This window comes from Chaetodon auriga, chromosome 5 (assembly GCF_051107435.1).
Source record: "Chaetodon auriga isolate fChaAug3 chromosome 5, fChaAug3.hap1, whole genome shotgun sequence".
NCBI lineage: Eukaryota > Metazoa > Chordata > Actinopteri > Chaetodontiformes > Chaetodontidae > Chaetodon > Chaetodon auriga.
This window is the reverse complement of record NC_135078.1, coordinates 8,855,572-8,875,826: the sequence shown is the minus strand read 5'-3', so window position 1 is coordinate 8,875,826 and position 20,255 is coordinate 8,855,572. Positions and strand designations below refer to the sequence as shown.

The window sequence follows — 20,255 nt, the reverse complement described above, 5'->3', positions numbered from 1 at the left end:
TTGTTGGGGTCCCGCAGAGACTTGTTTGCGTGTTGTTGTGCTAAGCAGTTTCCATTTTGTCCCCGGTGTTTGACCTACAAAGGCAGCGGGTGAAAGTGCAGAGTGTGCAGACGGGCCTGATGGGATTTCAGGCAGTCGGCAGTTCTGTGAACAACAGCCGGGAAGGGAGTTATGGGTCAGACCTGCTCCTCTCAGCTCACCCTAAGTAATGTACAAACACCAAGTTTACATATCTGGACATTTTAACACGTCGTTGTTTGTTTAAATTGTACTTTTTGTCCTGAACAAACTGAAGCACAGTGTTCTTAGTAGATCATTAAGACTTGCTTTTTCGCCCACTTCTGTTCTGCTGTGTTCTCATTAATGCACATGAATGCTGGATAGTGAACACGCTTACTGTGAACATGCTATAAAAAAAGTCCTTATACATCTTAATTGTCTTCTGCATGGACTCCACATCCTCTGACTGTCCCGTGTCATGTTTCTGTCAGCTGGTTTCTCCTAACGTTCGAGGTCTCTGTGCTGTTAGTCATCCTGCAGCAGGTCTCCACCCTGCTGCTCTGTGTGGAGGGGACGGTAGTCTGGGTCCTCCGGCCGGTCAAACATGGCCCTCCTGTAAGGAGAGAATGGGGCCGTGTGATCTTTAGTACGAGTGGAAAATCAGCTTCATCAGGACACACATCTGTTCTGATTGAACCTGCAGCTTCTGGTCTCTGCTTAATTTCTGATTTTTGTTCATGCTTCTTGTATGAAGTTACATCAAAGGTGGACCTTTCCATCAACAGAACACTTACAGAAGTTCTGGTGTCATCAGCAGCTTCCGTCCTCCCGGCTGGTTTGGAAACACGTCTTCCAGGAAGTAGTACATGTGACCGACGCTGATACCTGAAGAGGGAAGAACTCATCTTACATCTGACAGCTGGAGGAGTTTGTTAGGTCATTTCAGTGTGTATGTCGTTTGTGTTTCAAATAACGGCGTCAGTCGTGTTAAAGGAAAACTCAAGTCACATCATAGATTTGTTGTCTTATCAACAAATCCCGTGCAGATCCAAACCAACACTGAATGTAACCTGACATATTCCTCTGTGCCTTCCCCTGAGCTCCACTGCTGTCCAAACACCTACAAACACATCAGTGAGCCGCACTGTTGCACTGGCTGACATGGTCCTTCGTTAACATGAACACACACACACACACACACACACACACACACTGTAGTTTATTTTGATCCAATCCCACACACACTGCCCCAAATACTCACACCAAATGTGATTCATCTGCTGCTGAAAATAGTCCCTAACAAATGCACTGTTTCCTCTCGTTCCTCCAGGTCTACTGTGCTTCATGAACTGTTCTATCAGCCATACATGTGAGCGGATGCTCGCCCCAGGTTAACAGAACAAGGTCTGGTTACATCAGATGTTTTCGGTGAAATGTTTTTATACCCAGGAGGTCGACCACGATGGAGTTTCCGAGCAGCAGCGAAAATCCCATCAGCACCCAGGGGAGAAACGGGGCCTGGAAGTTTAGGAGGCCGAAGAAGTTCATTCGTATGAGCGGGTGTCTTCTACTCCACACGTACACCAGCATGATGATGAAGGCCTGACCCAGGAAGAAGACGTTGACGAACAGACCGAACAGCTGCAGGCTTTCAGGTTAAATACAACCAATCACTTTGTTTGGGGTCCATTATGACAGAAGAGGGTCTGTTTCTCAAAGGTAAAACCAGCTCTGGTGGCAGAATATAATCGTACTGTTTGAATCAAACCCGACTTGTTGGAGTGGCAGTTAGCTAGAGATCAATTTTATAGAAGGATGAACAGGCCAATAAAATGTCTTCTCTCTTATTTGAGCCTGTTTCTGCCAGGAAAAGAAAGCAAAGTGGGTTAAAAGAAAGAGAACTCTTTATTGAAGATATAACGCTTCCATCATCTGACCTGGCAAAGGTCTGAGGACCGAAATGTTGTATCTTTAATGAAGGTTTTTTTTTTTTTTTTTTTGCAAGTAAAAGGACATTGTGCAGGAGTTCTCTGTCTCTTGTCTGTGGATATTTCCTCCTGTTTGGAGGAGGAAATATCAACAAGACCCTGGAGGAGTGCATGAGTTTTTACAGTTACGATCGCTCATAAACTGTAATCTTTATTTTTCTTTGTCTGGCACAAATGGGCTTCTTTACATGTTGTAAGCCAGAAAAAAAAAAAAAACTGGTATGGCACATTTCTGCCTCCAGAAAAGCTGAATAACAAAACATGAATATGTAAAGTACCGGACATTCATCACTCAGTACCTGATGACATGATGCCCTTCCCTAAAATGTGAGTGTTGGTAAGACTAAAGTCCTAAAACTACGACAGTTTTCTCAGCACTGATGTTATTGTTTACTGAATCCTGAATCCTTCACAATAAAAGCCCACCGATGACATTCCTTTCATTTCAGTGAAGCGTGTTACCGTCGTCCTGATAACACGCTCAACACTGTAGTATCCTGATATTACAGTCGAATTAGTCCTCATGACCAGCATTTACAACTGCCCATGAAACATAACGCGACTCCAGGAAAAGCCATAAACCTGCACACTGACTGTTGTGGAACAGCCCAGAGGGACGTCTGGTAAACAAACCCAGGACTGTATCATTAACCTGGAATGTGAACAAGAGCTTCTGGCTGCAAACTGCTGATCATCAGAAGAGACAGGCTGCATGTACAGTAGCTGGCTTTCAGTGGTACATTAACTCCAGTACTGGACTTAGTAAGTGCAAATTCGAGGTACTTGTACTTCACTTGAGTATTTCCATCTCATGCAGCTTTATACTTCCACTCCACTACATCTCAGAGGGTAATATTATACTATTTAGTCCTCTACGTGTGTCTGGCAGCTTCAGTTACTAGTTACTACTGGCAATTTTTCATACCCTCCCTCTCCAGTGAAAACCATGTATCTCCATTTTTCTGAATGTGAATGTTTCTGATAAACTGAAGGATGAAGTTTCCTTTTATGAGTTCTCCTTCTTCTTAAGTTAACTAAACTACTTCAAAACCTCTCAGATTAACTATATATATAACTATATATACTAAAGGCATCATCACAAAGCTGAAAACAGGCTGTTTCTCTGAAAAAAGTTGACTTTTCAGGTTCTCAAAGGCCATCGACACTACAAACATGATGATCTCATACGGCGTGACGCATTGCTGTGGATTAAAGTAAAGTATACTGATCCAAAAACATCAGATAGAGTAAAACACTGACAGGGAGCAGTTTACTACACAACGAGTACTCTTACTTTTCATACTTTGAGTACATTTAGCTGATAATACCTATGTATCATATACTTAAGTATGGTTTAGAACTGTTACTTAAGGACGTCATGGCAGCGTTAGCTTAAGCATCGTCGCTGTCAAACTTTGGATTTTTGAATCTGTTGTTTTGCTAAATGTGTAAAAGGATACAGTCATCACGATTCCACCAAACAGAAACATGAAAACAAAATCTGCCGTCCTTCCCCGGAAACAGCCTTCCTCCAGCATCCGACAGTATCGATACCTTCGTTCAGTTAAGGACTGCTGCAGACTTCCTCCTGTGAAAACGCTCATGCTGCCTTTGAAATCTATAGTAATGTTTTTATAGATAGAGATATTCATTCTGAGGAAACGCTGTGATGAAAGATACAGAAAGATGATGTTGAACACGAAACTGAATCCAAGAGAACCAAAGAAGAGGAAGCTGGTTATCAGGCGCCATATCTGAGAGAAAGAGAGAAACGAAGAGTGTAAATATAAGAATGTACCATATAGTCACGTTTTAAATGTATTAAATATCATTAAATGTTACCTGGTATCTTCTGATGATGAGGTCTGGATTAAAGTAGAGCTGAAAGGGGGTGATGACCTCCAGTTGCTAAAAAAAAACCACAGTTTGAGATTCAATGCCAAGTTAGACATCAAGACATGCATGGCTACGAAAAGATATTTGATCCGCTGCATTGATAAAACCTTTTCTCCTTACATCCTGATAGCAATCAATAAATCAAATGCTCACAGAAAATATGGTATGTGTAGCTGTTTTGCAGGCCTGTAATAAGCCTGTCCAATCAGGTGAAATGATTGGATGGTCTACCTGCTTGTGTACCCTCCTGCGCTCAGTCACTCACTGTGCCTGACTGGAGGTTTCACAAGGCGAGCCAGATCTGTTGCTACAGCGAGCTAGTTGCATAAGAAGGGCAGAGACATACTAACGTGGCAGCTTGACAGCTGTGAGTACTAACAGCAGCCATGTTCAGCCATGTTTTATACTCATTCTGATAACGTTCAGTGTCGTCTCAAGTGTGAATGAGATACAGTTAAAAATAATTAGTTCAACTGCTTTCATCTCTTCTTAAATGAGTTCAGCTGAATTCCTGAACTGTTTACACTTCATCGAACAGCTCAACTGTTTTCAACATTTTCACTTCAATGGAAACTTCAGCTCGATTATTAACCTTCACCTGATACAAAAGCTACAACCCTGATTCCAGAAAAGTTGGGACACTGTGTGAAACATAAATAAATAAAAACAGAATTCAGTCATTTCCAAACAAACTGTTTACTGACAGCAGTTTTATGAAGTCTTCCTGAGTCCATGCAGTAATCTCCTTTATACGTTCATGTGTTCACAAAGTGGTTGTGAACGACTGAACCTTTCCAGGATGCCCCTTTCATACCCAATCATGATACTATCACCTGTTACTAATGAACCTGTTTACCTGTTTTCAGGTGTTTTTGGAGCATTCCACTACTTTCCCAGTCTTTAGTTGCTCCTGTCCCTTGTTTTAAATGCATCACTGACATCAAATTCAGGATCAACAGATATTTACAACAATCAGTGATGATGTCAAACATTAAATATATTGTCTTTGTACTGTTTGCATTAGAGTATTTGTTAAATAAAGTTAGGAAATTATCCCATTCTGTGTCATTTATGTTTTACTTTTTTGGAATTGGGGTTGTACTTTACATCTCACACTGCTGATTATTTTTGCTTCTGTTACTTCATTGACTTTCAGTGCTCACTCTTAAACTGACAATGAAGAGCTTTAGTGCTTTTTAAACCTCGAGCATCTCAAAGAGTTAACATTTTCTAACTGTTTAGCTCGAAAGATTCATCATGTTAAGACACTGAAACTGTTTCAAATGCAAATTTTCAGGAAATTTGGCCTTTTGTAGTTGAAAGACATTTATTTTCTCAGTAAATGTGGAAAAAGTGACACCTAACGGAGTGTGCATGCTGCTCAGTATTCATCAATTGATTTGACATTTAAAAAGCATCAGAAAATTCTTAATGTTAACACGAGCGCTGTGTCAGAATAAGTAGCTTGATTGTGAATTTGAAGAGAAACATTTGAAATCAATGGTTTCTTACAGTATGTAAACAGTCTAAATAGCTGTTTCTTGTCTGATCAGAGCTTGGAGGTGAGAGTTTAAAGTCTGCTGTTCTGCTCATTGTCTGAGTTGTTGTTTCTTACCACGGCAGCGGTGGTGAGGACGCAGGCGGTCGTGTACGCTCGGGTCACCACGGGGATCTGAAAATACTCCTGAGTGAAGCTGTGAGCCATTGCTGCTGCTGTTGCCTCACTGTCAACCATGATTTACTCACCCAGTGAACAACACAGGACCCGCCCCCTCTCAATGCAGCAGCCAATCACATTCACTCATCAATTAACACCATCCACTCCACATGCAGTGTTAACACATTATAGCAACAGATGAGAACACTTTAAAGCTCAGAGTTAATAAATACATAATCATCTACATTACTGTCTATATATTTGTTTAATCATTGGTGATTCAGTCTATAAACAGTGTTTCAACAGCAAAGCATTTTGCAAAGACAGCAAAGATCTTTTTTTTCTGCACATGTATTCAATGAAAAAAAAGCTGATATTTTATTAGTATGATAAGAAAATGATTCAGATTTGGCTGGAAAGTGAAATTGTTAAATACAAACAACATGCTTGCTGGCTGTTTTTTTCATTTTTAACATTCTGCACAAAGATTGAAGTGCAGTAATTTGGTAAAAAAAACACATTTAGTTTAAAAAGAATATTTATTTTGGAAATTGTTTGATTTAACATTTGATGACATATTGATAGAGATTTGCCTTTGTGTGTGGTGTATCAGCTTTAACGTCTCCAGAGGCAGCAGAGTTTGGTAAAAAGGTTATGGTTTTATTAGAAAGTAAACAATACGCAGTTCATACATTTCAATGTACAGGTACAAGCTACATATGAGTAAAAAACATCATAATAAAAACATGTATGTACAACAAACTTTTGCTAAGTTGGTTGTGTATAAATAGTTTTCTCAAAGCAGTCAGAGTTCACTGATTAACACTTGAAATGAGTTGGAGATATGATTCAAACAACAACAACAACAGACTGTAAAGAAACAACAAAGTGTGAATGATGAAAACTGTAATGACTCGTCAGTGTCCTGCACTGAAAACCTAACATGATGAACCTGATGAACACGACAGTTTGCATTGAGCCTTCACATTTCAAGTGCTGCAACCAGGGACAAAGCAGAGGAACTGTCACATTAGCTCAATCGGCGGGTTTCAACCTGGGTGTCCTGACCCACAAAGAGGCCGTAACGTGAGGTTTTGAGTCCATGAGATCCTTTCACTGTCCACCACTGGTGGAAGAAGTATTTAAATCCTTTACTTAAGCAGAAGTAGCAGTACAACAGTGTGAAAGTATTCCATTACTAGTTAAAGGTCTGAATTAAAAATGCTACTTAAGTAAAAGGACAGAAGTATTATCAGTAAAATGTGCTAATGTTAAATACTGCAGTAAAATGTCCCCTTTGGCTGACAGATTATCACACATGACATTATTAGATTGTTAATACTGATGCATTGATGTGTGAGCAGCATTTTGCTGTTGTAGCTGTTTGAGGTGGAGCTACTTTTAACTACTTTATATACAGTCAGGAAGTTTAAGGGCTGAGCCCCTCCAAAAGGTCAGAGGAGATGATTCGTGGGAGAGGAAAAACAAAGCTCTGATACACAAATGTTCATTAGTTTTATGGATTTTTTATTGGGAAGTAGTGGATAATTTGACCTCTTTGAGCCTCAAACAGATATTTAAATGAAATCATGTGAGGCGTTTAGAGGGGAAATGTCTCTAGACATCTGAGACATGACTAGGGGCCCCAGCCAGACTGATTTTTGTAAGAAGTCAAAAAGCACTGCTTCAAAGTGCGTGCCACTACTACTAAACTACTGCTGAGCAGGTTTTGAGCCTGCAGTGTGTTCACACTGGAAAAGTGACAAAATGAAGTATACTCAGACCAGACAGAACGCACACTAAATACAGTCAAATCTTTGAAGTGTGCTGCTGATGCAAATTATTCTCCTGGGAAGGAGGAGCTGCTCACAGCTGGGAAGCATTACAGTAAATTGTGGATGGTGGTGAAACAGCTCCAGAAAGATCTTAGAAAAAAAAAAAGTACTAAATCTTAGGAAAAACATTTTGAGGTTTCAAAACGGTCCAATGTTGCACATATTGTATAATTTCCCTTTAAGAATGTTGTTTTTTTGAATACTAACAGGAACAGCAGATGATGATGATGATGATGATGATGATGATGATGATGATTGGTATGTGGTAAATATAGATAAGCCTTAGTATGCGATGTAGTATGTTGTATGGATTTAGGACAACTTTGACCTTAATGTGTTGCATTTGATGATCTTATGTTTGTTTTGTTAATGTAAAAAGTGGATCTTAAAAGTAATTACTAACTACAAATGTCAAATAATGTAGTCAAGTAAAAGAAAAATTCTTGTCTCTGAAAGGTAGTGGAGTAGAAAGCAGTAAATACTCAAGCACAAGTACCTCAAATTGTACTTGATTAACTGTACTGAGTTACATTTGAGTTTACTTTTCACCACTGCCATGCAGCTAAAAATCTGTATGATAAACACTTGTGAGACACCAGCTTGGTGTTGAAATTCAGCAAAACCGCCTGAGAAGCAACAATAGGGTCAAAGTTAAAGCCATGAGCTTGTTTTTGGAGTAACTAACTGACCAGGCTGAGAACCGCTGATCCATGCAGCAGCTGCTGTCCCTGAATGTGTCACACTGATTCACCTGAACAGAGCACCAAGTTATAATGTAGATAAGCAATGACTTCATCACAAAACATGGGGACATCCTCGCAGGAAGCGTCACTCCTCTCCTGCAGCGTGACAGCGGCGCACTCCAGATGGCGCCCTGGAGCTTTTTACTGCCACAGAGGCCTGCAGACAGACGAGTGAGTACCAACCACAGTGCTTCACTCCATCATGTTTGAAGAGTGACATCAAAACATGTCAGAGTGATGTATGAACGCCTAATTTCTTCAAACGCACACATTTTTTTGCTTTGCCTAAATCACGATAACAGAGAGAAGCGTCACATCCCTACTTGCTCAAAACTTGCATATTGGCTCAATTTGCCTTAACATGAAAAATAAACACAAAACTCTCTCAAACAGCGACGAACTAACACTTGAAATATTGAAATCACCAATAATGCCAGGACGTCCTCACCAATCACTAACTCCTTTACATAAAGTGAGATTACAAACAAACAAACTGTGGAAGAAACTAGATGAATGTCCTCCTTCTTGGGAGCCGATGAGGGATTTTATTGCCCTGAATTGAGTCTCCCAGGGAAACAGGTGGAAAGTTGATTTATCTCTAATAGCTAGATGTCAGGACTCGGCTTCATGTCAATGTTTATCTCCAGACTTCATATGTTTTCCCCTTCCCTGTGTGTCTTGTGTGTCTATGCTGAGCTGGCTGGTGTTACCTGTTTCCTCCTGCAGCCTATCCACCTGCACACCTGAGGCTCATCCAGCAATCACCACCACAGGATATAAACTCAGGCTCTTGACTTCAGTTTTCACCAGATTGTCTGTCTACCCTAGCGGTAGCATTCTCGCCTCTGACTCTCTAACGGTATTTCTTGAATTGCTTGAATAGTTTTTGCTCCGTGGATTCTCCTGTTCTTCCCTCTCTGCCTCGAGCCAAACTGCACCTGGACGCACTGCTGTAAGCCAGCCAAACTCACTGCTGCTCTGAGTGCACAATAAACTGTCTAGATACTGCATTTCCTGCTCCCCGTGTCCTGCTCCTGGGTTCAATTCAGTACCTTGACATGACACTAAATGCATTTAAGTCCAACGGGGAGAAGACTTAGTGAAGCAGGATGTATGTGAAGTTTGTGACTTGGATGTCACTCAGAACTGAAACGACAATAGTGTCAGATGAAAACACGAGATGGGTGTGGAGCGGAATGTCGCTCAAGTTAATACATGAAATAAACATAATCATGTTGATTATGTCATCATGTTTTCTGCACGGTTATGTGTTATTCTCTCTGGAGAATTGGTGCATCTGTTTGACATGACACAACCAACTCCAAATGGTAGTGGACTGGCAATTCGGTTAAGATTTGCTGTACATTTGGGTGAAAACTAGTCGTGACACCACAAAGCATTAGTGCAGAATTCAGTGCTGCCTGAGAGACTCTGTTCAGGGCATGAAACCCCAATGCTTTTAAGGCTAAGCAGACAAGACAAAGTTACAACTATGTCACAAACAATCTTATGCAGGTAATAGAGCAGGTTTCCAAACTTTGTATAGTAAAAGAGCAACTTAAAACAATGTGACTTGTTGTGATTCATGGTCAGTGTGAGTCAGGCTGGCGGGAAAATCAACAGCATGTGTGATCACATCCTTAAAGGAGCAAGTTGAGCTGAAAGTTTTGCTTATCGACATCATGCTGGCGGATTTCTGGGTTTAAAGCTGCGGCATTAAAACAAACGTTAACTTGGTGCCATCCACAGCAGATAACAAACACATCTACCTGCTGCAGCTTTAAGTTTGATGTCACTCTTCAAACACTTGAGGATCAACAAGTCTGTCCATGGTGAAAACACAGTTGAAATGGAAAACATCCGCTACTGGGAGTCAGACAGTCTGTACTGGTTCTGTCTGTGAACCAAAATCTGTCAGAATTCTCAACTTCAGGCTCAAAGACAGGAGAGAACGACGCAGTTCACATCGGCATCACACATCATGAATACAGGGCCCAGATCTCAGCCATATGGTGACAAATGTGCAAAATAAATATGAGTATAGCTGCACAGGAGGTGCCAAGTCTGAAGAAACATACCTTGGTTTTCCTGAGAAGAAGGTGTGATTGATCTGAGTATCAATAAATGGAGTAAAGCATAACCAGATTGAAAGGAGACCGTGTCATCCTCTTGAACACACAAACGTCTCTGTTCCAAAAACTCCTCTTCATCGTCAATAAAATCTGATAATCTGATTCTCCACCGGTGAAAGACTCACACGTTCCTACAGCCAAAAAAGTCCATGCCGATGTAGCGAGGGTAGCCCTCCAAAGAGTTCATGCCAACCGGATCGAATTTCCAGTACTGCCGCCCTCGGATAAAGTGAGCATAGCCTGAAAGACAGGAAACAACGTTTTTGACACACACCGATGCATCAGAATTTACATTCAGTCTATTCATGTCATATATAACAATGAATCTCTCCCAAGATTCATTTTACTGCAGATACACTAAGTTGGCCTACATGTAGCTGATAATGCCTCTTTACTTTTACGTAAGTGGGATAACTAACACACTAACTTTTTAAACCCCAAACAGGAGATCTTAACTTTGTTCACTTGTTAAATTTTCATTTTTGGATCGTACCATAGATGTCCCTGAAGGTGGCATCCACATCGTCGGGGATGCCGCTCCAGTCCTGCATGCTGCGCGGGTAGACGGACTCAACTCGGTTCTCGCGGGGGCTGAACCTCCAGTAGCTGCCTGACTTGAAGAAGTAGGTGTTGTAGTTGGGGTCGTGGCCCCAGCGCAGTGCCGCCTGGATCCCAGAAACTGACAGACCCAAACTCCTGATGGACTCCGGCCCTCTGATCTGCCTCTCAGCATCGAACACCCAGTAGTTCTCACCTGCCGAGAGAAGCGGTGAACAATGGACTCCGTTTATCTCCTGCTGGTAAGTGTCATATCCCTCATTCTTTTTTTCTTTGGCTAAATAGCTACAGCTGAATCCATTCTACACACTGACTTTGCAGCATTTTCTACAGTTGAGACTCTCTCTGCTTTGATAGATATGTGATTATATATGCAACTAAATGAGCTTGATGGCTTGTTGTGTCGCTTAAATTAAGATCCAATCAGTCATGCTCTCAGACAGAAATTTGTTTCCAAATAGTGGATATACAGGCTTGTCTTTAGCTACAGTCTGTTCTCCAAGTACTTCTCGGCTTTCCCTCAATAAAATGCAGGATTAAGAACGAGAACATCATCTTCCTTCGATGCTAGCTAGGTACTACGTCCCTGAAAAATAGTGGCAGAAAAATGGCATGTTGTGTGGACAAGTACACGTTGATGTAAGTCATTTTTTGGTCATTGTGAAAACTGCTCGTAGCAACCACAACTGTGGCTTCTGTGGCCACTAACACCCCACTTGCACCTGCTATAAGAATGTGATCTGTATCCAGATACATTATCCAGATAATAAACGATCCGATCCTTTGTGTTTCCGCATAGTGATTCTGACATGTTCTCATTATCCTCATTGAGATTTGATCTCTGTCCTCCAGGACAAATCCTGCACGTGAGGTGGTGGCAAGTCAGCCCCAGACTTTGGTGAGTTGTCGAGGGGAAACTTTATGAACTTTGTGAATCGCTGTCGACAACAAATTCTTCTCAGCAAATCTAAGACAGTAAAGTATCACTTTCTAAGAATATATTGTCAGTTTGTGCAGGTGTGTTGCAGCACAGATGTGTTGATGCGTAGAGTCGAGATGAGACGAGATGAGACAGACAGATCTGATCGCGTTCACACACATTTGCACCCTGTACTAACATGCGTTTTTCAGATCATGTGTCCGGATACAGGTGGCATCTTATCACCGTGTGTAAATGGGGGATATTGGTGGGATCGATCGGTGTGGGCAAATAAAACTAAATTAGCTCTGTGACTAGATACATTAGATGCTACAAGTTATGCTTCCTCGTGTGCTTTTCCAACGTGTCATCAGGAGACAGCACTAGTTAGCAAATCAGATACAGTGGTTAGCTAGCTTAAAAAAACACTCTTGCACATACTACCTTAACCGCATCTGATGGGAATGTTGACAGAAAGATTTCATTTTGTTAATTAACATTTTACACCTGTATAAACTTGCCTGAACGTGCAGGATACTTGATGATCCTGCACTCACAAGAAACCATCAACCACATAGCAGCTCAAACCTCACTGCCCACCTTGAAAGAACCAAATATTCCCTGACTTGTCTTCAAAGGCGGCGTCGATGTTATCGGGAATCCCCCTCCAGTGACGGGCCGCCAGTGCTGGGTAACCGCTCTGCAGATGCCCGTCCCTGATCCGCCAAACGTAGCCCGACTTAAAGAAGAACAGCTCCCCTCGGATCATAGACACAGCATCAAAGTCTGTCTGGCAGGCATCGGGCTGGAAATGAGACAGATCAATTGTTCATTTCCACACGCTAATGTTCAGTTCCTAACAAGAGACATTTTTATTGTAGGGGGATGAAGTGTTAAGTAGCCATTTTATTGCCTGAAAGGATCCCAAAATAAAGTCAAGAGGGTTTTTGTGCTTTTCAAAGTTTAGTTAAACCTTTCCCCAGCGCTCGCATGGGAGAAACTCTAATGGAACTAAAAGATCACTTTCGTCTTTAACCCTCATTTATCCTCTATGGTTCAAAAATACACTCGTATCATGTGGTGTAGTTTCAAAGACATTCACTCTTCTTAAGTTTTTTTTATAACCACAGAAACCAATGCCTCATAAAGGATAAGGCTGGTGGTACTCTATACTGTTCAAGAAATCCCATAAAACTGAACTGATCCTCCAAACAAGTATTCCCTGTGGATATCTTCTTCCTCTGAGCCATAGAGCGCCATTGTTGTCCAGAGACTATTAAAAACATACTGGGTGACATGATCCTTCATTACTATGAACACAGCCTGCAGTTTATTTTGACTACACCGTCCTGCTGGACCAAATACTCATGAGCGCACCAATTGTGGATTAATTCACAGCTGAAAATAGTCCCCAACAAAGGCACCATTTCCTCCTGTTAGAGACATTTCTTAAGACCTACAGTGACCAGCTGCTTTCTGAAGTCACCGGACCACTTAAAAAAAACAAAACTATATATTTGTGAGGTGCTTTAGGATTTACATCCTTGGTAGAAACCAATGGACTTGAACCTGAGAGCCACAGACGGGAAGTCTGAGAGTTTCAAGAGACAGACTACCGCATTGTTGGTTTTGATCTTTAATGGGATTTGTTGTCAATAAGAACAAGACAACATATCTACAGCCCTGCTGCGCCTAAGATCAGGAGGGGTTTGACCGACAGTAAGTGATTTTTTTTAGTGTCTTCTTTGTTCTTTTTCTGTCTGTCTTTATTATTGCTGTCTGTAACAATTTAATTTCCCTGGTGTGGGATCAATTAAGTTTTATCTTATCTTATCTTATCTAACATGAACATACTCACAATGACAATGCCAAGACACTGATGTTTATCAGGTTTACAATATTTACCATCTTAGATTAGCAAGTTAGCATGCTAACATGCTAATTGACACTATACACAAAGTACAGCTCAGACTGATGAGAATACCATTATTTTTCTGGTATTTGGTCATGAACCAAACTAATGGACAAAGTAAAATGTTGAAGAGATGATGACACTACAGGAGAAGTCAGACGATCACAGAAGGCATTGCAATCTGAATGTCTCCAACAAATTTTACGCATTTCATAACAAAACTAAAAAGAGTCTTGATCTGAGGCTTGAGGATTAAAACTGATCAAAATCAGTAGGTATCAGTACCTCGCATGTCTTTACAAAATATCACGACAATCCATCTAACAGTTGAGAGATTTCAGACTGAACCAAAGTGGAAGACCAACGGACAAAAGCGTCTCTGCACACTTGTGTCAAGACACCCTAAGACGGCGAGCCAGCACATACCTTTTAGTGCATTTTTATGATGTGTAAGGCAATATTTATGAAGAGCTTTTATTCTTAACCATCCACTTGCCTGGTATTGGAATTTTCATGCCACAGCCTTTTATCCTCTTCCAAATTACCTGTTATTTTGAGCTTATGTGCCAGTGTTCATTCAAACTGTCAAGATCATATCATCCTCTACAGTCACCCAATGATTGGTTCTTTAAATGTAGCGTCAGCTCACCACTCACATTAGTGACGATCTCATTGGTCTCTGGGTTTGATGGAGGTGGAGGAGGGGGTGGCGGTGAGGGCAGGACTTGTGGGTGAGCTCCATACAGGTACTGAATGCCTTGCTTGTCATCCTCGCTCAGCCTCAGCGGATAGGAGAAGGAATAGTATGCGGACATGATGGCTCCCGGCTCGCGGGAGTGCTGCAGGCCCAGGACGTGCCCGAACTCATGGGCAGCAACCTGGAGAAGGTCTGTGCCTGCAGGGGTGGTAGGCAAGCCTCAGAGGATGCAAAGCCACACCTGGTTCAAATGCTGCCTGAAAATAGTTTTAGGCGTTTGTTTTGACCTGCTTGCAGTGACAGATGGTGGGGATTTTTCTACCTGAGAGGATACAGTGTCGACAAAGAGTCATAAAAACGTAGCTCACTGCTTCCTCACTCTGCTGACTCATGTCGTGCCCTGATAAAGCCTCCTAGTGTTACAAATGTATCAGCTATATTTGACTTTTCATACCTGAGCTGACTCAACTGGAGAGATTATTTTTGTATCCAGGAAATGTAGAGTGAGCAGTACCAAGTAATATAATGTTGATAAAAATTAAGAAAAAACTTTTCCTAACATAGTTACACTGTGCTCATGACATGAGATACAGTAATAAAATTGCACGGTTTGAAGTAAAACTGGATAAATGCCAGTTTTAAAAGGTGTGTTTTCTGTTGACAAAATAGCCGTCATGGCCCTTTAAATTCATTCAACATTTTGTAAATGATTAATATAATTTTGAACTGCATTCTGAAAGTATTGGGAGTCAAATGAAGGGATGAAATTAGGGTGTAATTTAGCTGCATTTGCTGCATTTTGGACCAACTCCAGATGATTTGGTGCTTTTTTCATTGAGTGCAGATATACAGAGTCAGTTATCCTTAACATACAGTCAACCCATCTTTATCATGCATCAACCTATGCATTTCCCCTGATCATCAGGTCTGTTCTATTATCTTTTTCTGTTTATTTTGGAGAATTTATGATCACTAAAAGCAATAAGAATAAAGTCAAAAAGAAAGAAATGGTAAAAAAACACAACAACAAAAAAACCCTGTTAACTAAAAAGTGCTCTTTTTGTCTGCCCCCTCTCTGCCAAACACTCACCCATGTGGTTTCCAAGGGTCCACGACTCATCGTAGTCAAAGTGAATGTCGCCCTGTCGTTGTGTTTTGGGAAAGAAGGCGTGAGCCAGAATCCCACCCGGGCCGTCGAAGGGAAGGTTGTCTCCATGCCAGTACCTGCAGGTCCGTAAATCAAACACCCTGATCAACATTAAAGCCACTCTGAAGGCTTGAAGCATGATGAACATTACACATTGAGAGCTGCTCATTGCAATTTGAAGAACCCAAGTTGGGTGTGGGTGTGTGTGTTTAGTCAGTGTAAATTCTAAAAGTTCCCAACTGTAATGAGATGCAGAAATCCTTATTTTTGTCAAAATGCAACAATTTTCCGAGCTATGTTCGTGTCGCAGGGTAAACAAAGACTGCTGTGACGTGACGAACAATAAAGCTTGAATCATTCCAGGATGCAGAAGGAGAAAAACAAGAAATCGCTGCAGGAATAACAAAGCAGACTACATAAAAGAGAGAGATGAGTCATTTCAAAGATGACACAGATTCCCCTCATAAAACTCCAGTTTTGTATCTTGTTTGTATCTGCTTGTCCTTTCTTGCTCTACTATCTCTTGTTTCTATCTTGTGGCTCTCCGAGCTGGTCTGACTTTGCCAACTGCACTCATAAATAGATTGAAAATGTTTGACCCTGAGCCTCTGCTGACAGTTACTTTTGCTGAATACAGATAAGAGTTAAGCACAGAAAGAAAGAAGCACATCAGTTCATTTGGACATGACACCAAAGAAGAGCTGGTATAACAAAAAGAGCTCTTTAAGACTGAAGTGGTACAAAATCATAAATGCTGTCCTACATGCACGCTGCTGATTGGACATTGTGATGTAAGTAAACGTTGGATGGAGGCTGGTGAATTATGACCACAACATAAAGCTCTGGCATCAGATCTCAACCAGAGTGCAGATCTCTGCCAAATGTGTCTGGGATCATGTGGGTGGGGAGCAGGGAGTGCAGGGCAGGCTGTGGCTGCATGAGAGCAGAGGAATGAGACGAAATGTAGTTTCCAAAACACCAGGCATGTAAAACGTCAGTGTTAATGTAAAAATGGCAACAAAAGAGTCCACCAACACTGACGTGACAACCACAGATGTTGTCTGTAGTGGAAACTGACGCAGTTGTAGATTGATACCCGCTGGCTGAGAGAGTGAGGAGTCAGCAGGACATGACAGACATTAAAAATCTGTAGAAAATCCAAGACTGTGTCACGAAAAAATGGCAAATCAGCATTATACTTATGATTCGTAGAATTGTGACATACAATATTAAGGATTACTGTCTGTCTCTTCTATCTCTTTCTTTGACTTATACATTTGTTAATATCGTTAGGTTTTGAACAATTTGTGTGAAAAATCAATTTCAAAATGTTATATTGAGCTCTGAAATATGGTGATGGCCACTGACTTCTTTTCTGACATTTTAGAGACAAAATGATGAATTGGTTAATCCAGAAAAGAACTGGCAAATTAGCTGATGACGAACATGATCGGTAGTTGCAGCCCCAGTCCTGCATATGACTCGATTTCTTTCAGCCAATTAGAAGCCACAATATCTACATTATTTTTAGTCACCTAGCTTTGTGCATAGCAATAACGTGCTGAGACAGAGTCTGAGTACAGGAGTTGATCTGAAGAGCAAATGTGATCAGCTTGTACACTAAATCTAAATTTTTTGCGTGTATTCAGTCTGGATCAACTCCAATGGATAATTCCTTTTGCAATAATATCTGCTGATGTTTCAAAGATTTCTTCCACGTCTCAGTCCTCCCACCTTGTGAAGTCGATTCGGATGTCGGCCTTCCCACTGCGGACCTCTGTGAAGGTGAGCGGGGTGACGTCACTCCAGATTTTCAGCGCTTCCCGAAAGACACGTCGAACCTTTTCCTCGCCCATCTGCCAGGGGAACCGCACGATCCTGCGGGAGACCAGTGCAGGTGTCAAACACACATACACACAGGATGTATAGTAGCAGAGAGGGACCACCGGCCTCGCATGCCTCCCTCTAATCTGATATCTGCAGGCGTCTCATCAGCAGGGAGGTATGCTGTTACTGCCGCCCTCAGGGTTACTAACAAAACACTGTAACATGGTCTCCTCCCTTTCCTTTCTGATTAAACCACCCAGTATGATAAGTGGAAAAAGAAACCTCCTTATCTTAGCAATATGACACAGAACACCTGATAAATTACATTGAAAATCTGCCATTCTTTACACCTCAAATCAGACATTACTGCAGCAGTAAAATGAGAATAAATCTTCACATTTCAGTTTGGAATAAATCATCAACAACAAACATGAGCGTCCAATATAATCAGTTGTTAAATAGATGGACTTTGGTAACAGTTTATCTCAGTGTGTAGAGAGGCCACAGGTTCAATTCCAGCATTAGAAGACGAGCTTGACATTTCTTGGAAATACACTTTGTGGCTTTGTGGGAGAGTTAGACGAGAAGATTGTAACAACTCTCATGTCTGGACAGTCAATACAAAGCTGCAGGACGTGGCTGGTTAGCTTGAGCATGAAGATTGTTAACAAGTTGCTAATTGTTCCTTTTTTTAAAAAAATCTGTACAAAATATGTAAGTATAATTTGGCAATTTGTGATTTTATGGTGGGTTATTTGTAAGTTGGCAAAGAAATGACAAAAAAGTGAACCTATTCCTTTAACAAACCACATAGCATCACATTGATGTGAGCCAAAAGAGTTAAAGGAACAGTTCAACTGTATGTTTATCTGCATTCTGTCTACACGTGTTTATTCCATTCAGCGTTTCTGGCTGTAATGTGGGTCATTGCTGGTTAGTTCAGGCCTTGCTTTAGGCACAATGGTACCAAACCAGGAAACCTGACTGTTCAAAAAGAAATACTTTGAGCAAGTAACTGTCCCTAAAACTACCAGCTGTCGTTTTCACATTTCTGCTTGGGCACAGATTAAACACTATATATACAAAATGTTAATTTGTGAGACTTAGAGGTGTCGCTAGGCAGATTTTTGAACTTTGGACAGAACCAGGCTCACCGTTTCCCCTGTTATCAGTCTTCATGCTAAGCTAGGCTGAACACGCTCTAACTTTAGCTCTGTACTTAACGCCAATGACAATAATATTGATTTTCTCACTCTCTGTATAAAGTTAACAGGTATAAACAGTAGGTAGTTATTTTCAGCATCAATAAAGTAGAGTTGGAGATAACATATAACTACAATTACTGTGGACAAACAAAACCATCTCTAAGGAGGCTGCCGGCCTCTAGTAGCCTCTCTTCTGTATTGACTGGTTTGGATTTTGAGAAAAATCTGCTGCATTACTTTATGGCATGAAACAGGAAGAAGGGCTGTCAGCCTAGAGCATTTTAGTTTACCTGCAAGAATTTATTATCAGCACTTGTCTTTTTTTCATGTATGGAGGGTCAAGAGGGACAGGAAGTAGCAGGGTTTATTGGAAATGTGGTCTTAATTTAGAGAAACAGGAGCAATAAAAATACCACTGGCATTCATCTTGACCACTGTCTCTTTTGTTTACATAAAGTACACACTGTGAGGAGAGGTAGAGCCAAACAATGACATTATCTGAAAAATGATCATTATTTTGAAGCGGATTTGTGCAAACGTATGCAAAAAGACTGCATAGGTGCAAATATTTGTGCTGATTGCATTAAGTTTGCACAAAGGGACTTTCCTCAGTGCAAAGTTCACCTACTATAGGTTGAAATTCCTTGAGCTTAGCACTTTTTGCACAAACACCCTGTAGATTAAGTCAAGTCAAATGTATTTATATAGCCCAATATCACAAATTGACCTCAAGTGGCTTTACAATCCACACAGCATACAACACCCTCTATCTTTCGAGATAAGGAAAAACTCCCCCAAAAGCCCCTTTACTTGGGACAAATAGAAGAGACCTCAGGAAGACGAGCAGAGGCAGATCAAAGTAGATTAAAGATGAAATATTTTTCTGAATATGACTCACCAGACCCGCATAGCTGGAATTCAAACAGAGAATTACACCAGGGTTTTATTAAAGGATAATGCAGGCATTATCCTATATTCATCACACTGTACTTTTCTGACTTCCCAACCCCGTCTGTTTCTGTCAGCTCCGAGCCCACCGGTTCCTACTAAAGATGTAAACACCTCACAAATATATAGTTTCATTTATAAAAAGAAAAGGCCCAGTAATTACCTAAAACAGCTGATCACTGTAATTTGCAAACAAACAGGAGGAAATGGTGCATTTGTTGGGGACTGTTTTCAGTGGTGGGTTAATCCACATTTGGTGCTCTAAGTGAGTATTTGGGGCAGCAGGATGGTGCATAGTGTGGATGTGTTTCATTTTTCTTTTTTTATATTTTCTGGATAACAGTGGGGCTCTGTAGCACACAGGAATAAGATGCATCAGGCTTTGAATAAACACACAGTACTTGTCAGGATACTTTCATTGTTGGCTTTGAACATCACTACATTCATCCTTCAATTTTACAGCTACATATTCAAGTTCAACAAAGTTTTACAAAGTTCACATGAGTTAAAATGTGAAGAACGGAGTCTAAAATACGAAACAAAGTTGACAAAATACTACAGTCAGTCTCCCCTCCACCATAACAAACTCAACCCTTTCACGCTTTGCAGCCACTTGAAAGCGTCTTTTCATTTTCGTTAACAACCGTTAAAGCAGTTAAAACAGCTCTGCTCTCAGCTGACCGAGCATGACTCCACGTCTCATACCAGAGCTTTCTTCACAATCTCAAAATGCTGGCTGATTATAAATAAAAAGTAAACACAGAGACTCATTAGCGTGGCTCCACTCTTTC

The 20,255-nt window shown here is 41.0% G+C and overlaps 1 protein-coding gene across 1 annotated transcript in view; it reads right to left on the bottom strand.

Annotated features, from left to right (window-relative positions):
• Positions 1–483: 483 nt before the first annotated feature.
• LOC143321470 (stromelysin-3-like) overlaps positions 484–20,255 on the bottom strand; it is a 32,783-nt gene continuing 13,011 nt past the window's right edge. The window contains 15 exon segments of the mRNA XM_076731845.1: positions 484–613; positions 795–885; positions 1,446–1,641; positions 3,449–3,542; positions 3,669–3,742; positions 3,831–3,896; positions 5,500–5,608; positions 10,198–10,256; positions 10,258–10,318; positions 10,377–10,491; positions 10,745–11,005; positions 12,329–12,533; positions 14,297–14,535; positions 15,428–15,561; positions 17,219–17,362. Of these exon segments, the coding sequence (XP_076587960.1) occupies positions 526–613; positions 795–885; positions 1,446–1,641; positions 3,449–3,542; positions 3,669–3,742; positions 3,831–3,896; positions 5,500–5,608; positions 10,198–10,256; positions 10,258–10,318; positions 10,377–10,491; positions 10,745–11,005; positions 12,329–12,533; positions 14,297–14,535; positions 15,428–15,561; positions 17,219–17,362 (1,936 nt within the window). The 3' untranslated portion in view covers positions 484–525.